Below are 13,013 nucleotides of genomic sequence, written 5' to 3'. Positions count from 1 at the left end.
TGTACAATGTGGCTTATTTCAGTTTTTTCTTTGCTTAAAAAAGCAATTTTTTTTTCATTACTTGTAATGCAATGTAGAAACCTATCCCGTCAACTGACTGATCAGATTTTTTTCCTCACAAACCAGCAACTGGTTTCAGGTCCTTTTTGCTGTAATGACACTCCTCTGTCTGTAGGGGGCAGCAGCCAATCCGAGCAGACATGACGTCGCAGAGGAAGAAAGTACTTCGTCTTCCGTGTTTATAGTAATTCTAAACCCTACATTAGTATCGTTTATCAACAAACAACTTTTGGCTCCAGAACATCCTTTAACGCCATGTATTAGTTGCACAAACAAGCACACAGGTAAAAATTTCTCCGCGAAAATATGTTAGGTGGCAGCTCATCTGGAAATGAAACTGGGAACGTCGCCGGTGGAGGTTCACGGAGGGGTTTGTCCCTTTGTGGATCCGAGGAACGGCAGGACGACGGGACACCTTCCTCCAGGTTTCTGAACGCAGAGTTGGAGTTGAACGCCCATCTTCGCGACATAAAATTCAGCGAACCTGTCCGCTACGTTTACAACCCGCTGGTTTACGCCTGGGACACTCACCGCTGCTTCGTGGAGAAGTACTGCCAGGAGGGACAAAGCATCTTGTTTTTGGGGATGAATCCTGGACCGTTCGGCATGGCACAAACCGGGGTGAGCACCACGTGTGCATGGAGGATGTAACTTCTCAATGATCATCGTTTATAGCAGGGATATTCATTTAGTCATAATAGGATAGAAGTCTTGCAGATTTTTAATGTCTCCAACACACCTGACTCAAATTAAACAGGCCCAACAGCCTATGAGGTTCTGCAATCTGAGTCAGGTGTGTTGGAGCAGAGAAACAAAGAAAAGCTGCAGGACTGTAGCCCTTGTGGAAGAAATAAGATATTTCCACAGGGAAAAACAGATTATGTGCTTTTGTCCCAATTTGACTCCGATTTTTGGGTGCCAATTTGATTTAAATTGCGATTCTCACAATTCTCCGATGTTGCTGATTTTTGTAGATTAAAAAAGAAAAAAATGTATAAAACCTTTTTTTTTGCTCGTCATTTTTCTACATTTCAATGAGGAAAAACGGCACAGCAGCCAGACCACCATTCTGCTGCTATAATGCCCAAGAAGACTAGTAAAAATATTTATTAAAAAAAAAAAAAAAAACAATAAAAATGACAAAATTTTTATTGTGCATTCATTTTATTTATTTGAAAAAAAAAGTTTAAGAAAAAAAAAAAATTTTAAATTGTGAAGAAAAATATCCTGATTTCCAATTTTTCGACTTGATTTTCCCACCCCTACTGAAGATGTGCAAAACTCTGAAATTCATACACTATTTATTCCCATCTTGAGCAAAAAATAAAGAAAACAAAACATTGTTTAAAAGCAGCATTAAATGAAAAACTAAAGCCCCTTTTGCAAGATTAAGAAAGCACAAACCTAAAAAACTGAACAAAAGTTTAAAAAAAACAAAAAAACAGCACAAACAATTTTACCAAACTCAGATGAGTGATTGTAGTTAAATATCTGTCACTTCATTCTGCTGATCTGTCTTTATGATTTTACACGTTTAAACAATCTGCCACCATGTCACAGGTCCCATTCGGGGAGGTGAAATCAGTGGTGGACTGGCTGAAGATAACAGGGGAGGTTGGTCGTCCTGACAACGAGCATCCAAAACGGCGCATCATGGGCCTTGGCTGCACTCAAAGTGAAGTGAGTGGAGCACGTTTTTGGGGTTTCTTCAGGAAACTGTGTGGCAAACCGGCACAGTTTTTCCAACACTGCTTTGTGCACAACCTGTGCCCACTAATTTTCATGAGTGCGAGTGGGAAGAATTTAACGCCTCCCGAGCTGCCCCCAGCTGAACGAGAGAAACTGCTGGCCCTGTGTGATACTGCTCTGTGCCAAGTGGTGGAAGCACTCCAAGTCTCCATGGTTATTGGTGTGGGAAAGGTGGCGGAGCAGCGGGCGCGACGGGCTCTGTCCGCTGCTGGTGTCGATGTTCGAGTCGAGGGCATCATGCATCCATCACCCAGGAATCCGCAGGCCAACAAGGGCTGGGAGGAAATAGTCAAAGCCAAGCTGACAGAACTTGATGTTCTTCGGCTCCTGAGCAAAACTTGAGTTAATCAGCTTTTAATAGAAACTAACCCCAGTGTCACAAGAAGGTCAAATTAGAGATAAATGGTTTGTCAATTTTCTGAAATTACACACATTTCTGTTTCTCCTCACAGCTCCATTAAGCCTCAGTGACACTGGCTGCAAACAGCTCCAAGCAAAGCATTTAATGAACTGTCAAGATTACTCCCATGATATACAGTTCATTCTGTAGAGGCATCTGTTTTCATCTGCTGCAAATAATCAAGTCGTTCTTTTTGTTTTTTAATAGGTAAGTGAATGCAGCATCTATCTGGGTTGTTGTTGTGAACCTAGAAATATTTTAACACTACTGTAACTATAATGCATCGTGTAGGTGCATGTTTACTAGAACTTAAGCTCAGGGTGCATGTGAAGGATCCATGCTGTGTTTGTGTACTCATCTCCATGCCAACTGATAGGGACTCCTGTGACCATGGGGACAGCAATTTTGTGAACGCCATTATTTTTAGAATTAACACTTAGTTTTGGGTTTAGAAGTGGGTTATGGGTATGTTTGGGATAAGGGGAGTGCCTTTTTTTTTAAAAATACAAAGTCTCTACAGTCAGTATTGACCAGACGTGTTCGTGTGTGTGGTTTTTTTTTTTTTTTTTTTTTTTTAAGCTAAACCTGCTTATCAAAGGAAAGACCTCAGATTTCAAAGGGGAAAAAAATAAAAAGTAATCAAATCAACTTCTCATGCCCAATTAGTCAGGCTCAGTATTTATCAACTGATAAATAAATGAAAGCTGTCAAAAAGCAGTTTTACTGCAGTAAAATGATGAATATAACAAGATGTGACATGTTAAAAGGTTTACTTTAACAGTCAATGTTGCACATAATAGACTTGATGATTTACTTTGCCAATGCAATATTTGGCATAATGGAACATGAAATTAAATGATCTGGATAAGTTCTGTAACATTTCGACATGTAACAACCAGATTCAGTGAAAATTCAGGGCTCAAAAGCATTTAAGAATATGCCGCTTTTAATACTGTTTTTGAACACACACACACACGTGTGTGTGTATGTATATATATATATATATATATACATACACACACATTTTTTATTATTTGTATTAACAATGTATTTTTTGTGTTTGTATCTCTTGCATCTTGAAATGAAAAGCTTCCTTTTGAAATAAATCTGTGAAAAATCTAACTATTTTTTTCCTTTGCTGCTCAAATATCAAGGCTGATTGATTTCTTCTGTGCAGTGTTGAATAATAAAGGAAATGGTCTAAAGCTGAGGGGAAATGAGCCTGTTATGAATGAAAAAATGGATTGGTGGAAATCTTAGAACGATGCAGCCAGACGTAGTAATTGGATGTGTCACAGTGTAAATAATAGAGCAGCTGGTATCAATTGTACTGTGTGACTTTCCTGATTAAAAAGAAAAAAAATGGCAGCATTTTTGTAGTTTGAAGGCATCCATCTGGGCTTTTAGGATTATCTTCAAACATTTATAGACTGTTGCACAAGAAACAGCCAGTGGTTTTTCTTTTTAGAACTAATGGTGAAGTTTATTTTTTCAGCCGCCGGGGTTCCTAATATCCTTTATTGGATCCTCATTAGCTAAAATTAAGCTGCATCTAAATTTCCTGGAGTCTATATTTAACAAATGTACCATAATTCATACAGAATACACACAGAAAAACATACAGAACAGATTTAATATAACCTAAATATGAACCTGCATATGAATAAAATGTATCAGTGAGTACTTTACCTAGTGCACCTAATCACCATGATCCTTCAATACTCATCAATATTAAAAGATGTTTTTCACTAATGTCTTAAAACTGGATTTATTGGGAGTGAAGCCAGTTTAAATTTGGGGTTCAGACAATGTGGTTGCGTAAATGTAAAAGTTACTTTTTGTCTACAATGACTCATAAGTGTCTTTTCTGCATACTCTCAATACACTAGAAGGACACGTCAAAACAACTCTTGCTACTTACTTCATTTTAGCTATTTGCACTTCGAAATAATCTTTTTTTGAGGTGTGTGTGGGGGGTACACAGAACCAAACAGGTGAGGATCAATTAACAGGTAAAACAAGTGCATGTGCCAGCAACACTTTTTTTCAACTGCATGCAGGTGGAATGGTTTGACGTCAGAAGTTTCTCAGGCGTGTAGCAAGTTAGAGTCCAGCAGTAAAATGTCTCTGGGATGAAGAACTGCTGTGAGTAACGGATACTGAAACGACACATTTTAAAATATTTTTTCCCACTTTCACCATTCAGCATCTGTGCAAACTTCCCACCAACAGACCTGGACCGAGAGGTTTTCATACTTTCCCCACTTTTACATTTTCAGCAACTCTGCTGAAGCTGTCAGCAACAGTAGTGATAGTTTATCTTTAAACTTTAGTTTCACTGTCTTTTTATCAAATTTTTTTTTTTTTTTACATTGGATTGACATTTCTTCTTGTCCTTAAACACAACTAAGCCATGTTTGCGTGCTTGTGCTGCGCTGCCATCCTCTGTTCAAAATGGGAACATAATTCTTGCACAATCAGAGTGAAGTCTAAAACACACATTTCTGTTTGTAGTTTTTTCCCTAAATATTGATATTTTATCGGTGATTGATAATCACCATTCAAAATGTAGTTTTCTATATTATAGATTGAGAGAAAAATGAAACTATATGAATTCAAAATGCCTTGTTGGCAAGAGAAACATTACCCCTTGACAACAGCCCCCATCTGCACCACCGTTGCTGAGAATTGCAACATGCAGAAACCACCAGCAGCAGATCTCATGTCCAGTTATTGTATCCTGTTTATGGGATTTGGAGTCTGCAGCATTCATTTGCCATCTGACAAGCTGAGTATTCATGAACAGCATCTCCCAGAATGCACGCAGTAGCACTTGTGAGGTCCGCATGATTCCAGAAAGGTTGTGAAACTCTTGCACCTGACAGGATTGCTCATCACTATCTGGAGGCAGATGCACAGCTCCATGCTTCATCAAGTAGCCGAAAAAATACGTTTCTCAGCAGATTAAGGTGAGATTTGCACCACAAAGTTCAATAAGTTAGTAAATCTTGTGATTTAGCATTAATTGTACCTTTTAGCCTTAAACTGGTTTGATACTTGTGTAAACTTCATTTATTGAAATGTTTACATCAGGTTTATTGGTTTAGAGAGCAGATATATATATGATTTAAAGGTAGACCACTTAAGTAGATACTCTTGATGAGTTGGCTCATGCTCTTTTATTATAAACAACATGCATTCTTTTATTTATTAGACCAACTTTCATATCCGATTGATTGCTGGTCTTTTTTTTTTTTTTAAATGTCTTTTTGTTATTGCAATAGTCAAAGCCACTGTGTTTAAATCTTTATTCTCCAGTGGTACCTTAGTACTCAGAAGGTAAATGAGCTTCTTGTTTATAAACATACTGCTGAGCCGTAGGCGTCGGGTGTTATGACCATGCTGCTGGATTCTTGAAGTGACTCTGCGATCACCTTTCTTCAGCTGTTCTCTTCCAGACTGAAACCAGAGCACATCAAACCAGATCCATGTGTGTGTTCTTCTTCAACAGCAAAGCCTCCTGTTACCATGGATAAACAGCCCACGGTGGTGTTTCGAAATGTGGGACAGCTTTACTTCCCCCAAACCAGAGTGGAGTGCCACTACAGCCTGACAGCAGGGCATCAGTGGAGCAGCAGTGACTGGATAGGAATTTTTAAGGTAGATTCTCTCCCACTCAAGTTAGCTTAATACTTACATACAGGTTGTATTGTAGGGTAGGGATGGTGATGGATATTTCGGGATATATTGTATCTGATGTCTTTTAACAGATGGGGTGGTCTTCAGTCAAACAGTATTACACGTACACATGGGCTCTTGTCCCTGAAGGCTATTCTGAAAGGACCAGTGTCAACTACTGTTCACATTTTTATGGTAAGAACTAAACAGACGTCAGCATCTTCTCTTCCTAACATGCATACAGAAGTTTGTAAGAAGCAAAGATGATTTCAGAGCGAATGAAGAAAACGAGTTTTAAATACTCATCAGGCTGGAAAAAGTTGCAAAATAATCTCCATCCATTCACAGTGAAGCTGGACCTTATTTAATCTATTAAACATGGTGGTGGAAGGATCATGATTGGTACACATTTTGTTGCATCTAAGTCAGAAAGGCTTGTCGTGAGTGAAGGATTAACTCTGAATGGTACCCGAGAAATACAAAGCATAATATATATAAAAATAAAACCATCTGTCTGTGAACTTAATCTAAAGAGAAAATGGGTCATGGAGCGCCACAGGGACAATACATGAAATGCACAAGGTGTTCTACCAAAGGGAAAGTCAGTGTTTCACATCGGCCAAGTCAATGTCTTAACTTTGTTCAAGACAAGTGTTTTAGAGGCAGGGAGAAGAACCATCAGTACTACATAGTTTAAGCTCTTCTTTAAAGGGGACCAGGCTCACATTCCTACAAATGAACATGCAGGACTGATAAACAGTTAGCAGAGACTTTCATATGTCTGATGTGGCCCTCTTTATACACCAGACTGTTCAAAGTGCTGTAGCGAGATGTAAATAAGAGTCGGCATTAAATTCTCCATCCTAACTTTAGAAAAATCTGATAATGTTTTAGTTTATATTTAAATATAACATTTCCATATTCAATTCAATTCAACTTTATTTATATAGCGTCAAATCACAGCAATGCCATCTCAAGACGCTTTACAGACAGAAAAAAACATAAAGAAAGCCAATTCATAATAACCTACATAAGGAAACCAACAGATTGGAGGGTCCAATTCAATCTCCCATCCTGAGCAAGCACACGACTTTGGCGACAAAGGATTCACAAACTTTGAACCATCACTATATGTGCTCATTCCAGCATGCTACCTGCCCCGTCCCAGTGCGGTGGAGTACCAGTTTGTTTATGTGGATAAGATGGGAAAGGTGTGTGCCCGTAGTCGTCCCTTCACTTTCTGTGCTCCCAATCCGCTGGAGGAACTGGAGACTCTGAAAGAAGAACAAGACGAGGGGGACGGAGAAGAGGAGTTGTTGCTGGTCATCCCCAGGGCTCAGCTGCTGCAGGTTAATGAACAAAACACACACACACACATTCTGCAGAAGAAGTTATGACCTTTAATGAAACAATGGGAAACAAGTGGAAGCATGGCAGTATCTCTCACTGCTCGTCTTAAAAGTGGTGTCTTGTTGTGTGCTGCTACCAGATGCAGCTGGAGGAGTGCTTGAAGAAGCAAACAGACCTGCAACAAGCTTTAGACGTTGCTAGAAAGGAGTTAGAAGAGGAAAAACAAATCGGCCAAAGGAAAAGGATCGAATGGGAGATCGAAAGAGATGCGATGAAAGAGGAGATCACTGAACTCAGAGACAGCCAGAGACACAGCAGCGCGACGCTGAAGAGACTGGAGGAAAAACACAAGGTATGGACAGGCCGCGTTGCCGAGTCAACAACTTTTTTATCTTCACCCAAAAAAAACCGCTGAAGTATAAGATGAAGAATAATCTATATGTTGCTTGTCTCTCTAAAACTGACAGGATGTGAAGTATAGTGAGGAAAATCTGAGCTCTGAAGTGAGTAAACTCGTAGCTGAAAAGACTGAAAATCAGGAGCGAATCAAAGATTTGGAGGACGACGTCAAGGTTCTGACTGACAGAGAAGAAGAAGCAAATCATGAACTTGAGAGGCAAGAGTCTGAGACCTACTTTAGTCTGACTTTTGTGGGGTTATAGCTTGACCTTCGGGTCTAAAACCAAACTTTTGTTTCTCTTTTACGTCTTTGCAGGTTGAAAGATAGAATGCAGAAAATGTTGAGTCAAATGAGGCACGATGAGGAAAAGAGAAAGTCTCTGCAGGTAACTGTTGATGCTGATGGTCAGGAAACAGATTATTTTAGTCAGACTACAGTGTTCCCAAATAGATAACAACAAAAAAATGCCCATTACCCAGCCGTTTCTGTAACTCTTGCACATCTCTGAACAGATGGAGGCAGAAGCTTCTTTGGCTGAGGTACGAGGACTGCAGGAGTGCCTGGAAGCCTGTGACCATGCAGCTGAGAGCCTCCGACGAGAACTGAGGGAGCTGAGCACACGGCAGAGCAACACCCACGCTGAGCTGCACCAAGCTAGACTGCAGGTGGCCCAGCTCACCCTGCAGCTGTCGGAGGAGGACCTGGCCCTCAGGGAGGAGAGGGCCAACTTGGCCCTGGAGAGAGAGGCTTACAAGCATGCAGCAGAAGTGAGGATCCAGCAAGACCTTCGCCCAAATGCTGATCCAGTTTTATTCCTAAGCCTGCTTTCTGTGGGATCTTCTGCAGGCTGATAAAAAGAAGCTCCAAGATCTGACCTGTGAGCTGCAGAGGAAGGAGGAATGGCTCCAGGAGGAGAGAATGGAAAGGGACAACCTGGAAGCCGAGCTCAGAAGAGAGAAAGTAAGCAAATCCAAATGCAGCATGATCACTATCATTTAACCAAACGCCATCGCCTTGAGCTCTAAATATAACTCAGGTGCTGTAGTTCTGCATCATCAGTTGCTCAGGACATGTTTTGGAAACCGGAGAAGCATGCCAAAAGCTCAGCACAGCTCTTTTATTACTCACATGCTGGCACAAATAGAAAAGCTTCCATGAACAGTGAGTAAACATTTCCTCGCACCGTCATGTGACCAGCTGCAGGAAAAGGGGGGGCAAGCCCAGTCAGATGTTGGGATGTTCTAAATGTGATGTTGCTGCTACCCCGCCTCTAGGTGCTGACGAGTGATGCCAAGCGCGAGCTGCAGGAGCTGAAGGCCAGTATGAGAAAGGTTCAGAAGGAAAGAGAGGAAGTAGCTGACAAACAGGCAAGTAATCCACACGAGACAAGCTGTCCACTTCATACTTCTTTCTAATCTAATAGTTCTTTCCTTATATTTTAGGCAGGATGAATCCAGATCCAACCCAGTTCATCAGCTTATCTGATGCCCAACAGATAAATACGAATGATGTGTCGATGCAAACAGATCTAATCTGAGTTTACATGAGATGTTAAAGCAAATGCAGCGTGACTAGTTTTCTGACTGCTGCAAGAATAAAAAAGCAGTTTGGGTTAATATGAAGGACTGGGTCACAGAGCTGGTGGGAAGACTTGCTTTTTGCTTCCTTACAACCGCTTTCAGGGTTTGGAGAAGGGATGGGCAACTCTGATCTTCAAGGTTTGCAGCACTACAAGCATTAGGAGTTTCCCTGCTGCAACGCACCTGACTCAAACCAAAGGCTAATTAGCAGACGTGTTTAGAGTTTGATGTCAAGCTCTGTTCAGTGTGATTTTTTTAAGTTTGATGTGTGTCAGGTGGGTTTCAGCTGGGGAGCTCCTAATGCTTGCAGGCCCGCGGCCTTCAAGGACCCCGCCCCCCGGATTAGATTTTGTTTCTGTGAAATGGGATTTTTGGGTGCATGATGACTTTCTGCATGTTTTATCCTAATGAATGCATGAGAGATAATGAGTGTTTAGATGTGTGTTTTTAATTAGCTTGGGCATGCAAAAGCTTTTTTATTTTTATTTTTTTTAAATTTGATGTTAATATAATTTAATTATATGTTTAATCACTGCTGTTAATATATAAATCACTTTGTGTTGCTCTTTGCTTTGAAAAGTGCTATATGAATAAATTTAATTTGATTTAAGCTGATACACTGTATTTTACAGCAGTGACAGATCTACAGTTACTGCACTTTTATTTCACTTTAATATTAATGTTGATACTTTCGATCGACCATAAAGAAACATTTTTCATTTTACTTTGTAATATTATATTTGAGAAATTTACTTGCAAGTTATGTTGTAGATTTCAGATGCAATGAAAATAAAATATGATGTAATACAACAGATAAAGATTTTGGATTAATCTTTGAAGATGATTTGTATGCAAAAATATCCTGTTTTTAAAAATGAATGGCAGAATAATTTGACGTTGTGTTTTCAGGTTTACTTGTGGAAGTTTTCAGCTATATTTCTCTTAATTATTTTTTGTCATCTTTTGGTAAATGGATTTTTTCCACATACAAAAGCAATTTATAAACCTCCTTAATTTTCATCTCTTTCCTTTTAAATCTGGTGGATTTTTAACTGGACTGTCGCAGGACCTGTTGAACTACGTTCGACGGTTAGAGCAGAGGCTGGGGATCGACCCGCTGACTAATCCAAGCTGCACATGTAAGTAAAAGATTCCAGTGTTATTTAACCGTATGCTAACAAAAACTGAAATTAAAAAAAGTCGACTTCAACAGCCGCTGGCTCTTCCTCTGAGAGAGACGAGGATGATCCTCCAGTTTACCCAAGATCTCTTTCTTCACCGCTTTTCCTGCCTGATCATTTGGAGTCTCAGACAGAATCAGATACAGACGACACAATCTTTGATCCACAGGTACGCCGTCCCTCATCTGTGAAATATGAGCAGCCTGTAAGCGCGCCTTATGTTTAAAATGCAGTAGTAAGAGGTTTAAAAGTATCACGACTTCACCCTCTAATTCCAAAGGTATCATTTAATACATGCAGTTTCTGAGACAAATCCCATCACTTTATGGTTGAAACTTTGCTTAAAGGCAGAGTATGTAAGATTTCAAGGCGATTCTTTCCACCACTAGGTGGCAAACACCAGGCCGTGAGCAAAACCACAAAACTGCTACCTCCACAAACGACCACAGGTTCGCAGTAATGAGCAAAACTCACCCCTCACCCCTCCTCCTTGCCAGCTCTAATGAGGGCAGGAATCGCTTGTGAGTTGTTGCTCAGAGCCGCTCTGCAATAAATGGGCTTGTACTCCCCCTACTGGTGGAAAAAAATCACTTTTTTTTTTACTGGTCAGAAAACATTCAAGAATGGTCTTTGTCATTAATTAAACTTGTAATTTAATAACGCATCAAATATGGACAGACGGGAACCTACATGTTTAAAAAACTATCTAATTATGATTGTAGTTATTTTTTTAGTTAATTTATTTTGAAAATGTTGAAAATCTTACATACTCTACCTTTAAAGCCCTGTTTTGCATGCATGATACTGCTCTCCTGGTAAATACCAGAAACATGGTAATAAAAGCTAAAAATACCAAAAAAACACATTGGTCATTTTTTCAGATTTTGTTACAAGCCCAAAAAAACTTCACATTTTAAAAATTGGACTTCATGCTTATCAAATAAAGCTGTTTTTTGGTCGGGCTTTAAAGGGTTTAATCCAAAATATGATTCAGATATATTAGTAAATTATCAGTGTCGGACTGCACTTAAAGTGTCACAAATTCTCACACAAATATTGGGCTTTTGTTGAAACAGGACAAGAGGAGAGGCTGTGTAACCCGAGCTGAGGAAGAGAAGCAACTGATCATACCAGAACTTGCCAACCCTGTCCTGAGGTGATGACTGGTATTCCACCACATGAACACAGTTACCTCCTCCAGAACGGGAATAACTTCTTTTTTTTAATAAAATCCTATCTTTATTTTCATCATGCTGACACAACTTTGGCCTTTTTTTCCTCTCAAAAATAATAGTTTTCTTAGTAACTCGCAGCAGTAACAACGCCATCTTCATGATAAGCAACAGCAGATTAGCAGAGCTTGAAAACGTCTTTGTTTTATTGCATTTCATCTTTCTCAGCAGCTTCCGTGAACCTTTCATCTCTCTCCCTGTGCAGTGAACTGGCTGACTCCCCCATGTGGTAACACAAGGAAGACTGGACGGATGGGAGGTCATCTGTGATCCACTGAAACACTAATTCATGCAGATTATAAGAAAACCAAACCTATCTAGTAAGCATTCTCATTTTTTGAGAAAATGTGTGTCACCTGTGTCGTATTTAAAACTCTCTGACTTATTAGTGTGGCTAATAGTTTCATTTCATAGTGAGGAAAACTTTTTTTAAAAAATATATTTAATTTCTTAGATGCATCTTCAGCCATCTCAGGATATCTTGATTATGTTAAAACATTTGAAATACTGTCATTTCAAGCCTGTAAGCTGACTGTAATGTGGGATACGTCGCAGCCGTTGTGAGAAAATGTGCTTCAAGTTGTTCTGGTGCCATTTTAGCTCTCGAGCTTTGCATGTGAGCGTGACTCCCGAGACCGTGTCAAATGTGTGGGTGTGCGTCACGGTCGAGTGTGAAATGGCCTGTTTCAGCTCTCTGAGCACTGTGTAAGGTTGGAGGAATTTATTCGGTTTGTTTGTGATACTTTTTGTTTTCCTGATGGGAGCCGCCTTGTTAACTAAAGATGGATCAAACCAGATGCGAATGACTCCTTGTGTTTTTATTCATATACACTACTCAGGAAGAGTTTGGGATATTCAGCGTTTTGTGTGATGAAATAAAAAACGTACCTAAAATACAATTTGATTTTACTTTATTTAAACCTTTAAATGCGCTGTACAACTTTATATTGTTTAAGTATTTATTGGAAAACATGCAGTTTTCTAAAAGAAACCCAAAGAAAAGAAGTGTCTGAATCATGAATCAACCACTAAATGTTCTGGTTTGGTGACTACTTGTTTCTAAGCAGTCCTCTTCATCACAGTTGACATTTTGACATCATTGGACAAACATGGCACTAAATATAGGGCAGCATAATGACACATTAGTATTTTATGTTGTAAAATTTCCACCACTCTTGTTTGCTTTTGTCAATAAAGTTTTTTTCTTAAATTAAGGAACTACCATCACATGATTCTACATAAAAGTCCTAAATTAATATCATAATGTCAATGTAGCATCAACGTTTTACGATTTCTGTTTATTTTACCTAAAAGTTAAATATCTAACTTTGTGTGGGTGGGTGTAAATGACATCCCATTGCTTTAAAAGAACGTTTACTGCTT

At 39.4% G+C, this 13,013-nt stretch overlaps 2 protein-coding genes across 2 annotated transcripts; both read left to right on the top strand.

Annotated features, from left to right (window-relative positions):
- Positions 1-245: 245 nt before the first annotated feature.
- LOC306757438 (single-strand selective monofunctional uracil DNA glycosylase-like) lies at positions 246-2,151 on the top strand (the record flags this gene model as incomplete). Its single annotated transcript, XM_079242487.1, has 2 exons — positions 246-681; positions 1,621-2,151. The coding sequence occupies exons 1-2, from the start codon at positions 367-369 to the stop codon at positions 2,149-2,151; spliced, it is 846 nt and encodes a 281-aa protein (XP_079098613.1). The 5' UTR covers positions 246-366.
- A 2,885-nt stretch (positions 2,152-5,036) lies between these two features.
- LOC306756770 (calcium-binding and coiled-coil domain-containing protein 1-like) lies at positions 5,037-12,427 on the top strand. The gene is made up of 14 exons (XM_079241626.1): positions 5,037-5,178; positions 5,721-5,869; positions 5,980-6,082; positions 7,034-7,236; positions 7,377-7,589; positions 7,705-7,853; positions 7,953-8,022; positions 8,150-8,404; positions 8,484-8,597; positions 8,912-9,004; positions 10,284-10,356; positions 10,431-10,567; positions 11,475-11,554; positions 11,836-12,427. The coding sequence occupies exons 2-14, from the start codon at positions 5,738-5,740 to the stop codon at positions 11,861-11,863; spliced, it is 1,650 nt and encodes a 549-aa protein (XP_079097752.1). The 5' UTR covers positions 5,037-5,178; positions 5,721-5,737; the 3' UTR covers positions 11,864-12,427.
- The last annotated feature ends 586 nt before the right edge of the window (positions 12,428-13,013 follow it).

This window comes from Telmatherina bonti (genome assembly GCF_933228915.1).
Source record: "Telmatherina bonti genome assembly, chromosome: 6".
Lineage (NCBI taxonomy): Eukaryota > Metazoa > Chordata > Actinopteri > Atheriniformes > Telmatherinidae > Telmatherina > Telmatherina bonti.
This window is presented reverse-complemented; position numbering and strand designations above follow the sequence as displayed.